This window comes from Mycetomoellerius zeteki, unplaced genomic scaffold, assembly GCF_001594055.1.
Source record: "Mycetomoellerius zeteki isolate Tzet28-1 unplaced genomic scaffold, Tzet1.0 scaffold124, whole genome shotgun sequence".
NCBI lineage: Eukaryota > Metazoa > Arthropoda > Insecta > Hymenoptera > Formicidae > Mycetomoellerius > Mycetomoellerius zeteki.
Genome location: NW_017256169.1, coordinates 1143548 through 1166668, shown reverse-complemented (window position 1 = coordinate 1166668; position 23121 = coordinate 1143548). Strand labels below are relative to the sequence as shown.

General features: G+C 33.0%; 3 protein-coding genes across 3 annotated transcripts in view; 1 reads left to right on the top strand and 2 right to left on the bottom strand.

The window, feature by feature from the left end:
- Positions 1 to 5407, bottom strand: part of Ac3 (adenylate cyclase 3) — an 18355-nt gene extending 12948 nt beyond the window's left edge. Inside the window, exon 1 of the mRNA XM_018461555.1 lies at positions 4356 to 5407. Within this exon, the coding sequence (XP_018317057.1) occupies positions 4356 to 4931 (576 nt within the window). The 5' untranslated portion in view covers positions 4932 to 5407. The remainder of the gene's footprint in view (positions 1 to 4355) is intronic.
- A 3063-nt stretch (positions 5408 to 8470) lies between these two features.
- Positions 8471 to 19271, bottom strand: LOC108731348 (alpha-tocopherol transfer protein). Its single transcript, XM_018461644.1, has 4 exons — positions 18421 to 19271; positions 16099 to 16193; positions 10534 to 10848; positions 8471 to 9248 (listed from the first exon to the last, which is right to left on the bottom strand). Exons 1-4 carry the CDS (start codon positions 18746 to 18748, stop codon positions 8907 to 8909), a joined length of 1080 nt encoding a protein of 359 aa, XP_018317146.1. The 5' UTR covers positions 18749 to 19271; the 3' UTR covers positions 8471 to 8906.
- Positions 19272 to 20587: 1316 nt separating this feature from the next.
- The window catches only part of LOC108731349 (alpha-tocopherol transfer protein-like), a 38570-nt gene continuing 36036 nt past the window's right edge, over positions 20588 to 23121 (top strand). Inside the window, exon 1 of the mRNA XM_018461648.1 lies at positions 20588 to 20665. The gene's annotated coding sequence lies outside the window, so the exon portion shown is untranslated. The remainder of the gene's footprint in view (positions 20666 to 23121) is intronic.

Sequence of the window (23121 nt, the reverse complement as noted above, 5' to 3'; positions counted from 1 at the left end):
CAGGACGTTTTTTATGAAGCTAATTTTACGAGCGTCTATAAACACTGTGGGACAGATTTAGTCGCGTCACTTGGCAAGAACTTATTACAGACTCTCTTTAATCACAAATTGCGCGTCGGCTGCCTGCGTCGATAGATTAAAAGCTAAAAGATTTATTTTTATGGAAATGCCTGAATCTAAATGACAGATTGTGAACAGTAATTGACAATGGAGTTATAAGATTTTGGAGTTTGACTTGTAATATTTTCAGAGTGTTAGCACTATCTCTAGTATAATATTTAATATAAAATTAAATATTACTTATATATGTATATTAATATAATATAAAATTAATATTTAATATAAAATTAAATATAAACGCAATATATTTTAGTCAAATATATAAGTAAAATGCCTATTTGAGCTGATAGTGCGTAAATGATATATTTATAATGTGATAAAATATAATTCACAAACAATTGGAAATGTACTTACCAATAAGAAGTTAACTGCATATTTGATTTTAACTACATGCTGTTTACAAATTATACGTATATCTTATCATCTTATAAATATATCAGGAGATACACGGTAGTGTCTTGGCGCTAAGAGCACGCGATTAGCGCCAGATCGGCCGTATAATTTACATGATACTATTTATGCATTAACAATCACGGATACTTCTATAGGCATTTTACTTATACTTAATTTATACTTGAAGCTACAAAACTATTTTTATTTAATATATTTTAATATCATTGCCTTTAGCATAATATTTAAAGTAAAAAAGAAATAAACAAAATAAACAACTACATTTATCTTCAGAATTGAATAGAAAATCTTTGTAAGGCCAATATATTTACAGCCAATATATTTGCACGGCATTTTTTCTCGTTGGCAACCAACGCAGTCGATATCTCAATCGCGAGGTTACTCTTCCGGGTGATACTCCACCATGTTGGTGAACGGTAGTCAGTTCATTCCCAGTGAAAAAGCATCGAGCGCGTCGCATATCAAAAGGCAACCTCTCGCGTCGTTGCGCAGCGCCGTTCTCACGCTCTCTTTGTCCCTCTCTCTCTCTCTCTCTCACTCTATTTCGCTCTCATTACGTGCCTGTATCTTCGTTGCTCTCTATTTTAAACTACCATTGACCAAACTCTACTCGAGTGTTACTAACGACAGGTGCCACGTGCCGCGCATCTTCCAGCTTTCGCTTTCACACGATATTTCCTGCCGAAAGTTTTGTACACCTCGGTCGATGCACCTGTACTGTTTACTACATCATCCGTGCTGAGCTCGATGAAGCTATATAATTATCTGTTAAAATTCTCTGCGTATTTGTCGATTTCTATTAATCGTTTAGTACACTTTTATGCTTCCCCCCGAATATTATCGTTCTTTTCTTTTTTTTTTTAACAAAAAGTTACAAGTGAATAAAAAGTAAAGAAATGGTTGTGTCATACGGCAGTTTCAGTGGAATGAAACATTTCCCAAGTCTGAGAAACTCCAGCGCGTTTCATTTAATTCAATAATTGTACTATTCTCTGCGATAAAATGAATTGCAGAGAAAATATTGAGAGTGTGAGAAAGAGAGAATATAAAAGAGGGAAAATGTGATGATAAAATCGCTTCACGAGTTTCTCAACTTCCTGAGATATCTTCTTCAGCGATCGCATCGTGAACTTGAAACTACGCGTAAATGTGACCCTACATAGTCAATAATACTGTCAGTATTAACAAATATTCGTGTGTGGTTAATACTGATGGATTGACGTAGAGTATCGACGATGATCTGGATTTTGATTCTCGAGCATCAGTATCGCTTTATTAGGATGTACTATCACGGTACAATAAACATTATACTTAAAACTAAAGTGAAATATATTGTCAATAATACTGATCGTATAAGGTTGTAAAAGTACTAAACATATTGATACTGTATTACTGATTTATTATTACTGGTTAGTGGTTGGTATTATTAACCGTCATGTTAACCGCATGATACGCAACACACGACAAACTACGACTCAGTTGTCGTTCAATACCACGCTTCAAAACAAAGGTATGTTTAAGTCCAATTTTACTGGCGCTACACGGTGGCTCGAGTACTATTATCGCTTTAACAATAATATCACATCGTGTATCGATACACGAGATCGATAAGACAAGCCCACGTGATGAGTATAGTAAGTCGTATGTATCAGTTTTCATAAAGGTAAATAATAATTAAATTTGCCATGCATTAAAGTACATTATCCGTTAAATTAATGAATCTAGTAAATTATAATAGGAATCATTGTTGGAAAATTCTTTAACGACGCAGAGAATTTTAATAGGTATTCTCAATGAACCAATATAGTCAACAGTTTCAATTCAACAACTAACTTTTTTCTACACAGAAAAAAATGTTTGATTGAATTAACTGGAATTCTGGTGGAAAATGAACGATCCAGAATTCTAGTTAGATCTACAAGATTTCCGGTTAAATCTATTAAAATTCTAGTTGAAATAATCAACATTCATTAATTAATCAGAAATCTAGTAGAATTAATCAGAAATCTGGATCGTTCATTTTCAAGCAAACATTTTTTTTCGTGCGTTGATCACAGTTTTTGTAAATGTACAATAATTCCCAATTATTTACTTGTTTGTTTAAAATAACTTTAATTCATGTAATAATTATTTACTACAATTTATTAATAATTATTATAATAATTTATATAGCTTTATTGTAACAATTATTAAAATATGACTATACATATAATAACAAAGTACTACTAATACATTCATATAATAACAAAAACTTTTGTAACAATAATAATAATTTGTGATAGCGGTATTAGCGATAATAATAGTAATTAACAAAATTTGCAATTATAACATCTAATTACAAACAACAATTAATATTATATATATAATAATTATTACAAAGGAAGCTATTTCAAACGAACAAGTTAAATTATCATGAATTATATTGTGTGGACAGCTACAAAAACAAGAATTAATGGAGAACAAGTCAGTTGTAATATCTTTGATCTTCGACGTATCGATATGCGATAAATGTAGCATAACTTGTGTCGGTCGCGGTGAATTAACGTTAACGGTGCTTAGTATCTAAGGTCAAGAGTTACTACCAAAAATAGAATAATTTGCGCAATTAATAGTGCTGCTAAATACGTCGCCAGTATAGCCCACACATTTCACAATATTTCCACATGTTTTAACAGAATGACATTTTATCACAGTACTAATACGAGCGTTCGATTCATTTAACACAATTCTCAATGAGACATTATTACGATCGAATTGTTTAATATCGATTTTTTACCAATTCTTGATTCTTCGCGAGAGACAATGCCGGCAAAGTGAAATTTCTAATTTATTTTTTTTTCTTCGCAACCGTGTGTGCTGCGTATTCATAAAAGCGGCGGAGATACGCTTTGTTAAACTTGGATCGATTGTTGGTGCACGCGTCGCCGGTCTACGGTTGACAGTGAATTAGTTTGTCGAAGTCAGCGTCGACGACATCGTTGTTTTCATCCACCGCGTGGACCGGAAAGCTTGGAAAACGTCTCATCCCTTTGCTTGCAATTAACACGCACCAGCGTAATTTTTATTCGTTTATTTATTCATTTTTCTTTTATGTCAACGCGCAATTGTGCTCGCGTCACTTCGAAACGATCTCGACAAGACAGGCACTTTTTATGCAGGACTCGAGACTTTTCTCTCTTTTTTTTTCCCCCGGTTTTTTTTGCTCTGGGGACAACTATACACTGAAAAAAATGTTGCTGCTCAAGAACATGTAATTTTATATGGAAATTACATGTTCTTGACTGGAAAATTGCCTAAATATGATTGGAAATTTACAATTTCCAGTAAATTTCCAAGTATATTTATGTAATTTAGATAATTTTCCAGTTACATACATGTAATTTCCATGCATAAAATTACATGCATTTTTTTTAGTGTATAGACGCCACGGTATTCGCGTTTCTAAGCTCGTTATCGCCGTTATCGCCGTTTTTAGGCACGATCGAAGGGACTGACTTATTAAATATAGAATGCGGTGTATATGAGTATTCGAGTTATTTTTAATAACTTTATAAAGGGGTGCTATAAATGGAAAGAGGTCACGTGGTGGATTACGCGAGCTTTCGCAGGACTAGGCTTTCACATAGATCAAAAACAAGTGTTTTCACGCGAGTTAAAGAAATCTGTCAACGCGGCGCTCGAGATTTATTGGCCTCGCCATTCAATTCTCTCTTCGAGCATCTCGTGAGTGACCGCGAGCTTTGAATTCCAATCCTCTCTCGAGGACCGCCATCGATTTAGATCTGATTGATCCACGACGAGACACACATCGCTGTTAGCTGTTAGCGCCTGTTACATACCAGAATGTCGACAGGCTGTGATGTAAGATCCTCCAGTGTATTGCTGGAGAGACCGATTATGGCGATAAGGTACAAGAGAATGCTGCTTGTTGCTAGGTTAACGCAACGTATTAGCTTGAGCGGTAAAGTGGCAAACAGTAGGTAGAGAAGCAGCAACATCCACGCCAAGCTGTCCATCGGCGTGACCTTGTCGGACTTGAGGAACAGCTGAGCGGACAAGTGCACGATCCATAGCTCTCCGACCACGCACGGCACCACCGACCAGAGCGAGTTACGCGTCTTGGTGCCGCTCTCAGCCCAAACCAGCAAGAAGAAGTTAAGGCTGAGGAACACGGCACTGACGCAACGCGCCGATAGCACCATCCCCGGCGTCGAAACCGTGTAGAGGCCGTACAGGATCGCCGACATCAGGAAACACGTGAGGCCGCCGCGACGCTGTTGCAACGACGACGCGCGATACAGCTTCTCGAGGCGGGCGCTGCTAAAGTTCGTCTTCAGCAAGTTCGACGGCCTGCCACACCTCAGGTAAGAATCCTCGTTCGTCGGGGCCTGTTGCGACATGGCGCCGGTTTAACGGTCGTCGTCGACGTCGTCTTCAGCTGAGCGCGCACCACGGCACCGTCACATTACTTCTCTCGTCACACTCTACCGCATCACCACGTCCGCCTCTACAGGAACGATCGACTGATCACAGCTACCTTCTCTTCCTCCTCCTCGTGGATGCACATGGAGCCTCCGTGGTTTCCGGGATGTCGCACTCCTCCGTAAACACACTCACACCCGGGTGAAATCCCAGATGATCCCCCTCGTCGCACGTTTCACCGCCTCGCCGCGAGGCGAGAGCGGATGGGAACGAGAGGGTAGTCTCGTCTTGGCCCGCAACTCCAAGTCTGGTGACCGAGCACCTGAACGGAACGCGATCAGCGTCCAGGATTCTCCTGAGCTCGCTGACGCAGCTGTTACCCAGAGGATAACGCGGCACACGTACACTCGGACCGAGCACTGCTCTCACACCACTCACGCAACGTACACGTACACATGCGCGCCAAGATGAACCGGACTCGAACCTTCTCTCTCGGGGATGCAACGCCTAGCACCCGCATATGGGGTGCACTAGCTAGCCGGGTTGCTACTACCGGCGCGGATTCATACTACCTCTTCTGTACGACCTACCTACCTCCACGACCGTGTGTATGTATATACATCGACACTCTTCCACCCTCGTCGCCACCCTCCGTGTCTATCTATCTATTTATCTCTGTCTATTTCGCTATTCTACGTCGCTTTCCTTCTCGCACCTCGCTCCCGTCCACGTCCAGGCGTGCGCCTTGCGATCCTGACTGCTACACGACCCTCCGACCCGGGTCGATATCAACTACCACAAACCCCAGCAGTTGACGCCAGGCCCTACCTGCGCCTCCTTTACGGTTCTACCTATGTATCCACCGACCTAACTACACCTCCGCACGCGCAGCCTCATCTTCCTGATTTCATCTCGAGTTCATCCCGGAGCGGCCGAGTTCTTATTTTAGGCAAGCACAATTGGTTCGCGCAAATCCTTTGGACATTATGAGCTTTACAACTCCTTCCTTAGTTCAAAGAATCGCAACTAATCAAATCGTGAATGATCGAAACTATGTGATCGACAAGTATTATGATTTTATATCACAAAGGAAAGAATGATGAAATAATCGATACTAAATTGAGTGAAAATTGTAACTATAAATATTTACATACTGATTTTAATTGTAAACTGTGTGTATAACCAAAAGTATTTTTTTCGGTCGAAGAGGATAAATTAAAAATACAGTTATTTGAATACCAATAGTTTTGTAAAATGTTTAATTAAAAATAAATGTTTAATATTTATAAAAATAAATTTTTAATTTATAAAAAAATGTCAGTTTTGCTAAAGTACATAAAAATTTATTCAGATACAAATTTGAAAAGGTGTTAGATCATTAAAATAATTATGCAGAACGCTCAAGCGTAACAATAATAATTGTGACATTCTATAGTAACCAGCTTGAACGTCCTACATATTTATTTTAATGGTTTTACATAATTAATTTCGGATTCATATCTGACGTAATTTTTATATATTTCAGGAAAACCGTTCTTTCCATCCTTTTATTCTTTCAATAAGCTCGTGGCATGTTAAAGAATAATACTTGTACTTTTTTTGGATGTATGTTATTGAATCTTGATCAGATGTCTTATATAGAGACAACGATTTTATCGTCTCTAAAAATTTATTAATTACAAAATAATTATGCAGAACATTCAAGCTAGTTTCTAGAATATCAAAATTTTTTACAGCATTGCTCATCATGAGCTTAAGTTCCTTATATAATTATTTTGATGGTCCAACAGAATTATTTTTAGATATGTATCTAACTAATTTTTTAGCAAAATCGTTCTTTTCGCGTATAAATATATATAAAAAAATATTACTTATATCAGGATGATCTGTTTACTAACTATTACGCGACGCAATTTAATCTTCATTAATCTAATTAGTGTACGTACATTCCAGTTCTCAGTAATATGTTTTGTTTTCTACTTTTTTTTTTATTGTGATTAATTCTTTGTGAACCGACAATTCCGTTTGAGGTTATTCCCTTTTACAGTTTAGAACTGTTCGCTCAATTTTTATAAAACGTAACTTATATTATAATAATATATATATATATTATTGTAACCTGGTTAACTATTTGAGGTCAAGCGAGCGCAATTAATAAATAAATGATTATTTGAAAAGCCATTCCATTAACTCGCGTGACATTCAACGAATCACTCTATAAATTTTAGTTATTCATTCATTAAGATAATTTATCTTTCAATTGCGTTCATTGTTCTTTTGACGTTTGCATTTAATTTCTATATCTAACAGCTCGTTTACCATCGGAACGAATTGCGTTCGCTATCCTTATTTTTCAGTTCACGTACCGTTGGGGAAAAATTATTCTTATCTATTTCTACTGAAAACGCCAATAGTCCGATTAACTCTCGCATCACGATTTGTGAATTTTTTTTGCGTTCGCAGTGATTTCACTACAAGAGGAAAGAAATCCGATGCGCGCGTCTGAGTCTCAATTAACCAATGAAGTATGTTTCACAACGTGGATCAAAAATTGCAAATAGGATAGATTGTTTCTCGATATCAGTCGATTGCAGAATTGTTGATAAATCGCGGGAAAAGGAAATCAACTCACGTCGATGGGAGTGACTCGGCGAAGAGCCAAAATAGCATTAGGTTCATCAGGTGGAAGCGTGCGGAGAAATACAATGATTCTTATCGTGGAACATTACGCTGTTAGGTGCGGTAAAGCATGGTAACTGCAATCGCGACGTATCGTGTATGCGAAATATCGGAGTAGTTTGATACAGGTGATTACTCGTCCATTTGATCGTAGCAAAACTTTTATTTAGGCCTTATGAACGTTGAATACATAATCACAAGTACAGTACATATACCATGGATATAAATAACATAAAATGTTTTAACGTATTTAACCTTAGAATGCTATCGTACGTAAATTTTATGTGCAAGTGAGCGAGATCATTGACCGCTAAAGCTATGCCTTCAGTGGTCAGCAGGGAGTCCAGTCTGCCATGAATAAAAGCAAGCTTTAAAAAATTCAGTTCGTTGTATATCACTTTGGACTCCCTGATGTCAGTAACAAAGAGTGTAATAAGTGTTTTTAATTTTTAAGCAGTTTTGTGTTATATATTTTATTAGTAAATGTTGAAATCATATTCGACTATACACAGTCCATATCACTTAAGGTTGAATTTGATAATATCCTTATTTTGTTTTTCCTTTTAAGTTAAGTAAGATAAACGTAAGGTATATGTAAAATTCCTTTAGTTACACAGAAAAAACGATTTTGCTGAAATTTAAAAATTTAGCCAGATACAGATCTGAATATAATTCTGTTGGACCATTAAAATATAATAATTATGTAGAAAATTTAAGCATGGCGAGTAATGTTGCAAAAAATGTTGATGTTTAAGGATTGTATTGTATTTAAAAATTCTAGATTATAAATATTTTGTCATAAAAATGTAAAATGTATGAAAATTATGTGTTAATTAATTAAGAGAGTGGTCTATTTCTTTGTACGTAAAATTTACGTATTAATAGCAGTACTGTATTACTCAATATTAATAGCGTTCTAAGGTTAAGATTAACCTAAAATTAAGATAAAACAAATTGTGTAAAACATATTCAAAACATATATGCTTAATTGAAAGATCAAAAGATACAATAACAAAAAACTAAATAGTGTTACCTGATGATAACGTGCAAACTAATTACTGAGTAGTATGTCACGTATACAGGGTGATCCGAAATTCGCGAATTCCTGCAAAAACTACTTGTCAGACGTAATTTTGCAAAAGAAAAAAGTTATTTGTTTTAGCATAAAGTATCATGTCCGAATTGGCAAATTTCAGATCACCCTGTATAAAAAATACATGCAAGTTTTAAAATTTTCCTAAAACTCGCCTCCCTCAGAATTCGATCGACTTTACTCATGAGAAAGAATTGCGAATTTCGTCCGTAAGAACGTATCCCATTTTCTCCATCTCCTTGACGATTTTCGGATCTTTGATTAAGGATTGAATCCATTTGTAGTAGGGTAGCTCTTCCCTCACGCCCCCGTATACTTTTGGCAAGTACTGGGGCAAGATGTGTTTGTGCAGACTCTCGTAATTGTTACCGTGAAAAAACAGCTTGTTTCGCATGTTGGCGTCGAGCAATGGTTTGAAGACCGCGAAGATCGCGTCGAAGATCCATGACTGATTAAGGATGTGCAGCGCGTGAATTCTAATGGGGAACGCAGTTACCATCACAGACAACATCATGCTTGCCACCTAAAAGAAGGATTCCTCTCTTATATTGACGTATTATTATATAATTAGCTCCTTTGCCATCTTTAATTTTGTACAACTGTATTTGTCACAAACAATCTACAAACAATATGCAAATCTCACGTAATAAAACTCTGATAGACATTTTTCTTACGATTTTTCATCATTTTTCAGAATTTCGAAATTCAAGCGGAACAAATCACGATAATGTCACAATAACGTTAAAGTAAATCATAAATGATTGAAAAGTGACTTTTAGTGATCATTTGGAATAATTTTGACGCTATTTTGATATCGTGATGTCTTGTATTCTGCACAGTTGGAAAATATGTGTTGAATTTAACATAAATCGCATGTCCCAAACGGTCCATTCAAATTTTTGAGTTAATTTTACACGAAATGAATATGTTAGAAGATAACACAAATATTATGTAAGAGAATAAATACAAAGAAAGATACCATCGACACAGTTTGTAAACAACACTTGAGAACATTTTTTTTTTTCAGAAAATTAATATTTATGATATATTAAATTAACACATATTACGTTCATTTGTCTTAGAATTTATGTTTTAAAACACATTATTTTTATATTACTTGTTCACTTTCTCATTTTGACACTAAGAAACATTAAATATCAATTTCATAAAAAATCTTTAAATAATATAATCACATGTTAAATTAACACTCGAATATGTTAAAAAATTCAACACACTGTTAACACAAACGTGAATGGACCGTTTCCAACATAAATACACAATTTTTTTTACTATGTGTTTGAATAAATTTCAGAATTTGTTAGAATAATTTTATAAGGTTTTAGAAAATTTCTCTAATTTTTTTTATAAATTGGAACATTTTCAGAAGAAACTTTTACACTGAAAAAAATTTTTGGTTGGAAATGAACGAATCAGAATTTTCTGGTTAAATTTATTAGAATTCTAGTTGAGATAATCGGAATTTTGGTTGATACAATATTTCTGATAAAATCTACTAAAATTCTTATTTTTACCAGAGTAATTATATCAATTAGAATTCTAGTTATCTCATATAAAATTCTAGTACATTCAATCAGAAAATTTTAATTCGTCGTTTTTTACCAGAATTACTATTTAATCCAATCAGGCCATTTTTCTCAGTGTATAAATTCTGAAAAAGTTTAAAATACTTTTTCGGATATTTTTACCAATTTAAAATATCAAAAATTCTTAGAAAGATCATAAGACATTTTTCAAAACTTTTCATCGAGGAAAAAAGAGGAAAAATAATAACGAGGCATCAGATATACCTGAGGCGTCACGGACCATGCGTGTGTCATGGAGATATCCTTTAAATCGAAAATAGCGATACCACCCATAATTTGTTGTCTGGGTTCAAGCATGCCGATTTCGAGGATTCCAACTGTGGCCTTGAAGAGCTTCTCGGTAGGATATTTACGCGGATCCCAATTCCCAAAACGGTAGATCATTAAGCGCCTACCGCATTGGGTCCTATACGGTGGCACCGTGATTACGTCGTCATCACCTATGTACCTCATCTCGGTTGAGTTCAGTTGCTGATGAATCTCCGGATGTTCCTCTTTGAAGTTGTAGTAATTCACTATCTATCGAAAGATTCCTTGAGAGAAATAGGCCTCGATGTTTTTTCATTTACGAGCAAATGTCACAAAATTACATATTCCGTGAAATTTGCATTATAAAATAGCAAACTGGTCACACACGCTGAACATTTCATTCCATTCATTATCGCAGTTTAATATATTATTATAGATTCTTGTTAGGTTGATATAAACTATATCATTAGTCAATTATTCATCGGCTGTTCTCATCAATTGCATGTATGAATAGCCCGTTTGTTTCCTTATGTGCATATACAGATAAGAGAATTGAGCGATAGAGAGATAACGATTGAGTTGTCTTAAAGCTAGCTTGGACAGGGAATTATTTTAAATCTATATCAATCTTTATTTTATTTTTTCATTAAAATGTTGAAATTATACCGTGGTTATTGAATCAATTAAAAGCGAATTGATAATTGCTCTGTTCTAAAAAATTACAATAGATTCTTACTTTCACTAATTCTAATTTTCATGGAATACATAAACGCGCCAGGTATTTCTTGAAAGGTCTTGAAAGATCTTGAAAGGTAGATCAGTTCACCCTGACATAATTGTGCAACTAGAAGTTTCGCTTCGTGTCAGCGCTTTATCTAACGATGTATTTTCACTACTAATTACTGACAAAGGTCATAAATAATTATTTCAACATTCTTAATGAAATTTCATAAACAATAGAATTCAAAATGACGTTCTTATCTTGCGAACAAAAATATTTTGAAACAAGAATAAAAAATTGTTATCAATAACGCAACCTGCATGGTTTTGTTAATTCGGATTTAACAATGTTTTCTTACGTAATTTTTTGCGCTGAATCCAAATCTGGCTACAGAATTGCTCTATCACGTCAAGATTTCGAGATATCCTAAAATTACCAAAAAAGTTATTTTCAACCATATTTTAAATTAAATTAAAAATTACGAAAATTTTTGTTGTTAAATCCATCAACGGTATCATTTACTATTATACGTCTCTTTCAAAATGGATTTTGAAGGAGCCGTTTAGTAGTAAATGATACTGCTGATGGATTTGACAACAAAATTTTCTTAATTTTTAATTTAATTTAAAATATGGTTGAAAACGGCTTTTTGGCAGTTTTAAGTTAGGATACCTCGAAATCTTGACGTGATAGAGCAATTTTGCAGCCGGATTCGGATTCAACGCAAAAAATTACGTAAGAAAACATTGTTAAATCCCAATCAACTTTCAACACCTCCAATTTTGCAGGCCTGTGTAATCGTTGTTATCAATAATCATTATTATCAATATTATTTACAATCATATTTTTGAAAAAGAATTTACGATTTCGCGGAAAATGATTTCGAACTAAATACACAGAGCAATCTAAGATAATATAAAATAATGAAAATTAATACAAACCTAAACAATAGAGAAGGAGACAGATTTTATGCAGCGATTAAATCAATTTAGGTTACTTATTTTTAATAAGATTAATGACGAAAGAAAACAAATATGCAGATTATTGTTGCAATTATATTGAATTGATTGGCTTACATTGGACATAACTGTGCATAATAAACCTTTCTTATTACTTTTCTGAATATACAATTCCGCTAATGAACCTAAATGACGCAATCTTCTAACCGAGACTAAAATTACTGATTATGTAGGATTGAATTTCTGAACATTAAAAAAAAAATAAATATCCACCTACGTAATTATAGACGGATCATTTAATATTTGACTTGTTATACATATTTACGTTCCTACTAAATGTATTAATTAGATATACATATACATATATTTAATTGTCAAACAAGCAAGGTCCATTATAAAAATTAGCGTTAGGTATTTCTAAAATTGAACTGCGTAAATTACAGAAAACTGCATGACTTGGCCTAATTAACCTAGCATATTAAATGTTATTTGCTAATTTATCATTTTATATCTCTCTCTCTCTCAAACTATTTCTCTAATTCTGTAGAGAAGATCATTTAAGTACATATTATTGGAAAATTTAGAAGTACTGGAAAATATAAATAACTTAAAAAAATATTTTTCTATCTTTCTTAATAAATTATGAGCACGTGTATTTTATATAAAATAATTTACTTTCAAAAAAATTTCTAAAAAGTTTTACCGTTGCTCTTCTTCTCCAGTGTCGATTGGTTCTTTAGATATGTTTATTTTATTTTATTGCTCATAGATATTTTTATGATTTGACACAGTTAAAGATTAACCATTGTGTACTTTATTCATTCAGAGACGGTTTGATATTGACTAAATGAATATTTTGTTGGCACATAATATTTACCGTAATTGCTTCATAAATAATTTATTTAAGCATATTTACGATATTAAAAATGACGCTTATCTAATAATAATACCACATAAAAGTGTCGGCACATTAACACATAACAGGCAAGTAGGTATTGTATCCCGTTTCTATTTATGGCGAAAAAAATAATGGAAAAGTTATCGCAAAATATGTCTCTTTTTCCTTTTTATAATATAGATACTTTTCCTTAAGTGTTTTATTTCAATGATATATTTTATTTAAATGAATAAGTATTATCTATAATAAAAAACGAAAAAGTTTAATTCAAAAAGAGGCAAGTAATTTTTCAACGTTTCAAAATTTCGTATTAATATTTTTCAGCTTAACATATAATAAGCAAGAAACATAACATGTAAGAAATATGTATAAAATAAAAATTTTGAAACATTGAATTTAACAGCATTCTCATGTATTTTTTAAATGCCATTAAAATATTACCTAATAATATATGTATTTTCGAACATTTAAGTACGCGGTATCGCCACTAGGCAGGCGTGACGGAGTAATATTTCTCGAAAAAAAAACTACATGCAACAGAATAAAAGGCGCAATATATTAAAAATTCTTCACCCATGCTTTAATGAAATAATTTCTATATAAGGCTAGATTCACAATCTTTAAGAAGCCTTAAGTCATAAGTCGAAAGAGATTAAGTGATAATAATTTCTGTCTTTAAACTGTTTTTGCGCAGACTTTAGGCTTTAACCATTAGACTTAAGCGAGTTAAGCAAAACCTAAATCTTACGGTCTAAAAGTATAAGTTCTGTGGCCAATATATCGTCACTTACAACTTAAAGCTTACGGCCTCTTAAAGCAAGGTTGTGGACCTAGCCTAAGAGCTCTCTTCTCTCTCTCTCTCTCTCTCTCTCTCTCTCTCTCTCTCTCTCTCTCCCTCTCTCTCCCTCTCTCTCCCTCCCTCTTCCAAAATGAAAGTAAATTAAATGTATTTTGAAAGTATTTCAGTTTGCTTCGTGTACATAAAAATTAATTCAGGAATCTAATGGCGAATTCGATTAAAAGCACTAGTGCGCACTGGTGCATATTAAAGCCGTCGTACACTCATTTAATTTGAATATAAAAATGAAATACAAATATTTCGAATTATGAAATACATATTTTATTTTACCTAATAGTACAATAAAATGTATTGAGTATTTCACGATTTAATCGATTTCTATGTTTATTTATAAACATATCTTCAACAGCTTTAATGTGCACTAGTGCGCACTGAGTGCGTCCAATCGAATTCGCTATAATATTCTTTTAAACTTATGTGATAAATAAATGTTGAATCAATATTCCTAAATACTGAATAACTAATTTGCAAAACATTACATCAATGGATATTTAATAATTCTTCTTATGGTTTTTACTTTGAATCTGTCTCAGAATCTACATTTCACAATGTTACAATTCAACGTTTCTGAGATGTTGATCAGAACAATATTATTTGTAACGATATTTCCGATAATATATTATTGAAATCTCCAATAGTGCTAAAGTTTGTTTATAATAATACAACATTAAATACAATATATTTGATTATATGTTATTGAATGTAATGTAATAATATTGTAGTAATGATTTTTTGCTTACTGGGTTATTAGTTAAAAAAAAAGTTTCTGCTGTTACACGACATTTTGAATAACAGTAACTTTTTAAATAAAATTGAAACGTATAGAGATAGAGTATGACTCATATAAGGCAAGCTTGACTTATTATCACGCATGTAAACATTCAATTACAACTTAACTTCGACAAAACGTTTTCAATTTAATATTTTTGTATTTGAAGCAAACTACGGCTGCTTTTCTTTTAGGAGACATAGTCGACACAAGTCGACACAAGTGTCATTCTATCTTTGTCACTCTCTGAATGTCAAGAAGGATAGAACGACGCTTGTGTCGATTTATGTCATCAAATGGAAAGCAGTGTCTAAAATAGTTTACATTTGTTTTTCTGTAATAGCATTTTACAATTCAATTATTACAGAATAACTTTAAGAGATATAATATTTATCAGAACACATATCCGCAATCTGTTTTTTTTATTTTTATTACGTCATTAATTTGACATTTGGAGTTTGTTATATAATAAACTTACACCGCATTATATGAAAATTTATCCCACTATCAAGACAAACTGGCTATAACATGTTCGTGTTTCACTTACTATAAAAAACCTAAACAAGATCGATTCTGGGATATAGAGAAAGGTTACCCTTATCATATTAGTACAGTTTAATTAGTTAAAATCAATTTAAAAAATCGATTGCTGAAGTTATGAAAATTATGTCAAGGAACACCGGTCTCCCCTACTCTTATTTACGTAACTAGTTTTACATTTTATTTATGCATAATCCGGTATAATTTACGATATAATTAAATTTAAAGATTCTTTTTTAACTTTCTGTATAAATAACTTGAATCGGCTGATGAATAATGCTATGTGATCAGATTGAATGAATACATCGTAAAGTTGTTGATCTAAACATAGTAAATTTCATTCATTACTTCACAATCATTATAACTTCTTATTACAACTTGTTAATTACATTTCGCTCGACATATATTGTCGTTGGAAAATGTATGAAAATAAACACTTATCAGCACTTAGTAGCAATAATAAGTCTGCAATATCTTTAGAGGAAAATTGAATACAAGATATTGCAGACTTGCTAATATGTTTATTTTTATACATTTTCCAACCACAGCATATATCGAATCAAATATCGTTAACAATTTTGCAGTTATAGCATTTTTCTTTTTCTCGACTACATTCTATTTTTGTACGCGATAAACTCTTATCAACTTTACGTGACAAAAAGCACATTGACGTGAACGTACTTTTAATAATAAAAGCGTACGCCTCTTTCATCGATTTCAATTGTCCGCCTCATTGCAAATGTCATTGTCAATGTCTATGTATCTATAACTCACCAGCTTATGCGCACTCTTTATATTAAAGTTCCTCGCGCGAAGAAATCTGATGAGAAAAGCGTCGTCCATCCTGTGTGGCAAACACTCGCCTCTCTCTGTGAAAGAATGCATACAGAATCTTGTTAACATCGAATAATGTAAATGTGACAATATTTTTCTACTTCCTCGCGAAACGTTACAAATTCTATGAATTTTAGTCATGTTTTAAATATATCTAGCTGATTCAAGAGATTTTCTGAGAAATATTTTGATCCTATATTTATAACACAAAAAATATGTACATTTATGGAAACATAGTTGTTAATATCTTCTTTAAATTCTTTCTTCAAATCTTTAGCCCAAAGAAGAGAAATAGCTTGCTTCTGTATTTATAACAACAGAAATATGTACATTTATGGAAACATTGTTGCTAACATTTTTTTTAATTTTTTAAATTTTTTTTCAAATTTTTCTCTAAAAAAAAATATTTTGAGCTTGTATTTACGAACGTAACAGTAGAAATTTAATATGTACACACACACACATTTACAGAAATACCAACATTAATGCTAATATCAAGATGTCACAAACAACTGTTGACAATCAAATAAAAAAAAAACTTCGCAATTATATTCATTACAAGAAAAGTGCCATAAGAGTTTTCGTGGTTGTTAGTGCATAAATAATATATTCATACATATAAGGCGAAAGGATGAAATTCGTAAACAATTAGAACGTATATTAAGAACATACATGTATAATGTAGACAATTTTGTTCATTATATACTTTCTTATGACATTCTTATTATTTAAAAATTGCATCCTTTCACTTTATATATACGAATATATTATTTATACACTAACGATCGCGAAGACTCTTATACATTTTTCTTGAATTGGATTTATTCTTGGAGCTACAAGCTATTTGTTCTGTTTTATTTAATTTGCGATTATACTTTTCTTTTAGTTAGTTCGCACTGCAGTGCCGATTTTACAGCATCAACATTTTGTTGACTATCATTTGAAACTAACATTATAATTCGCAGGCTTATATAAGTTACATACTATAAAAAAGTAATGAAGTTACCTTTTTTATTACTCTTTTTTTTACGTATTACCTTTTCTAATGAGTAACGGTAATGGTAATTAAATTACAATTTCTAATAACGAATAACGAAATTTGAAAGTTAGAAGAAGGTCACTGATACTGACATAGGTCTCCTAAAGCGACATCCCCTTATTTCTTAGAAACTAACCTTTGCATCTTATTAATACTAATAAAAACGTGATCCGTTTAGCTATTTAAAGAAGTACAAACTCATAATTCATATATTTGTGGCTTATTTCTATACCAAATCAGCTAAAAACAAATTCTATGAATCCGAGAAGAAAATTCTTACCGTGTTCTTTTGCAAATTGCGTAATTAAAATAATAGTGACTGTATTATTGATAATATTATCTCATTTTAAATATTTATAGTTTCATAAATTAGTTTTCTTTACAGAATAGGATATATCTTTATTTATAGAATAGAAATGTTGGCATTTTGTGTGCCTTCTATTTTAATTTTGGATATCAGTTTTACAAATACCAGTTTTGGAGCCAGTTTGTCAGACGCTCATTTTTGCATAACTTATGAAAAACTTAATTATTGCAAAATTGCAAACAGTATTATAAAAATTGCTTATACTATCTGTGATAGAAGACACTTTTTAGTTTGTATTTATGTTTTTGAAGTTGTATGTTTACCTTTTGTTTAAGAAATATTGTCTAAAAACAAAGTGATATGTCGGTATCGGTGATCTTCCCTACTATTTCGTTACTATTTCGTTACTCGTTATTTTTAGTTTTTTCAGTGAGTAACTCGTAATGATGACAAGGTTTCAAAGTGACTTTTCCAGCCTTAGCATAACCTTAACATTTAGTTAGTTAACGTTACTATCATAAAAAATTGCAACGTCATTATCAAATTGTTTATTATCTCTCTAAATCTGAATCAGTGGATAGTCACTAATTACCCAGTGACATACTTGGCACTGATAATCAGTGAAGTGTTCAATTAAAAAAGGAAGAATGTTCGAGCATTATATAACTAAAATACTGATATTTGCATGTTAATTTCAATCTTCCAATTTCATATTTATTGAATTTATGCACTAAAACAAAGTGATTAGATCACATAATAAAGATCAGCTAGGTTAGGGATCTCACATTTCATTCACTGATTATCAGTGGCATACTTGGCACTGATATCAGTGATTATCCACTGATTTAGATTTAATAAAAAATAACGACACGGTAACGAGAAAGTAACTTTTAACAACCCTGATAATTCGAATTACCGTAGATCATATCGCGGAACTCCTGTAGTATCTGACACTTGACCTCCTCGGTTTCTCCTAATTCCCTTCTGGCGTACTCCATGACTTCCGGCGGTGGTTCACTCAAATCCAGGGTGATCTGCTCGTCGTCAAACTCGTTATAGTTCTTGAGCTCCGGCATATTGTCGGCACCTTTACAAGTTTCTAGATCTTCCTGTTTCTTGACATCGGACGTCTGCTTGCCGAGAGTCCTCTGATTCTTCGAGTCACTTTCAGTTGAAAGCTCGTGATCTTTTGTTGGAGTCCTCGACTCGACACAGTTGCTGCTCTCCTTGTTTCCCTGCAGCATGATAGCAGCTAGATCAATGATCTATTTCATTTAATATCTATGAAATCCCCAGGTTGACGTGCCACTTGATCGTAACTCGTTCGCGATAAAGCGAAATCACGCGATCATTCAATCGTGGATCGCGCTGTCGCTCGCACAACTATATTGGCCGACCCGCCTGTCTCCAGCTTTACCAGATAACCTCCTTCTACCGATATTCTTGAACAAGTACATATATATAGGAGGATAGATAAATACACGTGCACGTATTTATATGTATGCGTGTACGTATTTATGTGTATGCGTGTGCGTGCCTACGGGCAACGGATGCATGTGCAGGAGGCAAACAATGATCTCGCCAGATCTCTCGATCGCTGATTCGACGCTGACTCAAACTTTTATTCTTACGACCAATATTGACCGTAAGACGTGTCCTTGAATGAAGATTATTTAAATGTTACGCAGTTATGCAGTTCGAACCTTGCACCTCTCAAAGTCGAAGCGCGAAATCAACTAGATCTAATCTGCATCAATAAGCAAAATTCAAAACACAGTGTGATTTAACAATCATCTATGCGAGTAAAACAAGGTGAGGAAAAAAAGTTGTTTTCTTTCTATATCAATTTACTATGCTGTATTACGCAATACGTTTTGAATAAATAACGAAATAAATACATTTGAATTAATCGATAATAATTATTCGATCACATAGACATTGAAAATTGAAACTGCAATATTTCCAAAAAATATGAATATTTTATTTTGTTTATTCTATAAACATTTTGTTAATATATACATTTAAAATATCATAACATCAATAAGTTATATGATAAAGTATCTCAATGTCTACGATGGTTCTCCATTAATCATTCTTGAAAATATAAATTAATTAATATGATGAATCACTTGGAAATATCTGCTTTGTGGTCTCGTGAGTGTTTCGGAGTGTATCATAGAAGGTTTACTCTTTCCTGTGTTGCAATATGCGCGTCGAACATGATAACTGTGTGTTTTCGCGTTTCGTTGTGCGACAGCTACGCCTCCTTCAGTCTCTACGAAGCCAATATCCGGTTGGTGGTATTCTACTCTTACAGCAATGTCTACCTGCCGCTGTTTCAATGCTGGTCATTTTCTTGGAATCGCGCGCCAAACGTACGTATAATTAAAATCTATATATCTATATTAATTCTGCAGAATGCGCCTCTCGCAGTTAACATATGCGTCATGCTTGCGTAGTACGGATTACATCCTTTCCTTTTTTTGTTAACTAAAAACCAACAACCGAATTACGCAACTAGATCTACCGTCTGCTTGTCTGTAAGACGGACTGATAACACGTTACATCAGCGTCACGGTATTGTTCCTTTTCCTCGATAGACGGCTATTTCTGTTTTCTTAAACAACACTTATTTTCTTGCACTCGTTTAAAAAGAGTTCTCTACGACTGGAGGCGATATCGCGCACATATAATTAGAGAAATAAAGACGCATATAAAATATAATTTAATGCACAGACGGTCGGTTGAACGTTGCGTCTACATTAATATCCATAGAGAAGAATGACGAGTCGATGATAAACATTAATGAAAAACGATCTGAAGCACATTATACGTGGATGTGTCTTTCGTTTCGCAGCTAGAACACGGCACTGAAAGATGCAGCTGCAGTTTCCCGCGAATGCAGCGCAATAATGTTCGCCCTGCTGCCGGTGCCGATCGCAGCGATGATATAACTGGCGTACAATTTCTTTGTAAGTACTGACACATGGCCTCGGCGGTACAATTTTTTCCACGCGTCCGTCCGTCGAAAAGGCACAGCGCGCGTTGAATGACTATTAGTACATCTTCGCGTGTCCGAGGCCATGAGTGAGTGTACCGCAACGAGGTCGTTTTACACTGTTACGGTCGAGATACGAGATTATCACTATCAACAATTCTGGGTAATTAGTGGTGGTTCTTTAATTAGCAAAAATCTGTTAAGCTAGCTTTCTTTTCAACTTCCTTCTGAAAATTCTTATTTAATGTTTCTCGTATCATTTTTCACTATCGTATATAACCGTCGTTTATTTCAATTCTACATGAATATTCATTGTTGACTGTCTAATACTCTAATATGTGCATGATAATAATAGAACATGAACAATTACTTAACTAGTTGCAATTAATTTCATTATCTGTTTTTAAATCTTTAAATGATGTTTACTAAGAACATTTTATTTTTTATTATTTCTCTTACTTATTGCATACCAATATAATATATATAGTCATGTAATTATGTAAGATATAATCTGCAAATACTTGCCTAATTGTAATGATCTAATATTTTTAAACAAAAAGTATTTTTAATATAAATTTATGGCGAGTACAAATTTTCATTAATCATAACATTTTGATACCATAATTTTTGTAAAAAAATTAAATATAACTAAATTACAATTTTATATAACATTTATTTTTCGAGAAACGCATATACTTGGTTTTTCCTTTGTTTTTTTCTTAAAAGAGGTTTGAACTCTATATGAATAATTCATTCTTGATTGTCTAACAGATCTTTTTGTAACAATAAATGATGTTAATCCGTGTTCATACATAGTTAAGAAAAATGCCTTATTTGGTTTGAGATAGATCTTAATAATGTTTCAATTTATATATATATATATAAATTTATATATATATCCAGTTTTGTAAATTGCGTGTCGAAATATTTTTCTGTCCAGAAACGTAGTCTCAAACAGGATATAATATCATATAGTAAATTAACAAGTAATTTAATGCTGTTGATGCATCTTAAAACACTGTGAATAATTATTGCAAAACAACAAATATTTTTTACATATACTAGTTATTACATAATAATTATCACTATATATCTTAATGGTTGAATTGATAAAAACGTCATGAAGAAGTAGATCCAGCTTTGAACCAGTTCAAAATCTAGTTAAGATAATATTTTTCGCAATAAATTATTTAGTGTTTTAAAATACTTATTAGTATCAATATCATTAGGACCCGATACACCTGAGAAAACGCAAATGATACATAATTTTAACTTAAAGTTGCCGCAGATTTCAATATAAGTTTGATATAATCAATATCATTAGATTATGATTGCGTTTCAGAAAGAATTATTTCGGTTTATAAAATTGGATATGTATTATATATAAATTTACATCAAAATATAATTAAGTACGAAAAGATGTAGCTCAGATCGAGTAAGGCATTTTTCTTACTTAAATCGTTTTATTTTGTCTAATTACTAAGTGCATACGTTAATATAGACGTTTATTTTGAAACTAATTATAGAAATAGGTTGATTTACATTTTGACACATATAAAAGTTAAAAATAACAAATGTTATTTAATATAAGAGATTGGATTACCATTGCTCTTTTAATATCTATAGTGACAACAGTGTAGATTGTTTGAATATCAGCTTTCTCAGAGGATTTAAAAAGACGTTATAAGTTTTTTAATATTCAATGCCTCATGTTTTATCAATAATTAAGTTACAAATTATAAAAGGAAATATTGAGATATTAATAATGATATCTATAAAGTCTGCATATTTCTAAGAAAACAGGATATGAATTATAAATACATCGACATATAAAAATGCGTCAATTTAACTTTAATGAAGCAAAATGAGGTTTTATTGCATAAAGTTTTATCAGACGATATTCGCGCTTACATTCACAACACGTAAAATAAATTATCAACAGCGACTGCTCGTGCGATTCTTCGGAGAAGCCGTAATTATAACGTAATAATTCCGGTTGTTCTTCTGGAATCTAGCATCTCTTCTCGAAATACCGGTGAGATCATCAGGAATGTACAGTGTAATATTTCGCGAACGTAAACCATCGTGTGAACTTCCAACGTTACTTCACGAAGTTACTTGGCGTGCTCGTTATCTGTGACATAACACACTATCGTTTGCTGTCACGCGTTGTCACGGTGTGGTGTATGCATGCAAACGGCAGAACGTCCAAGTCATTCATTGTGTACTGCAATGGAGAGAAAGGCTTCGCGGAAATCATCACAAAGCAGCGGTGCGGCGCGGCGTGAGAAGAAACGACCGTCGCGCGTATTGAAATTGCAAATTCGACTCGCGAAAGAAACGAAAAAAGACGAGGACGATGACGAAGCTAGAAAGCATTTTGCGCGATTGAAACCTTTACAGTTTAATACTGGAGGACAGTGATTAATTATGCAGTATCATTGTTCGATGTTTTTACTCAAAATAAGTAATTAATTATTACTTTTTTTAAATTAAATTGACCAGTATGAAATTGGATTTCTGTAAGAAGTGTTTGCTGTTATCTATTTAAAATTATCTAGACTAATTATTTAGATAAAGAAATAGCTTCATCCTATCTAGAATATTAGAATACATATC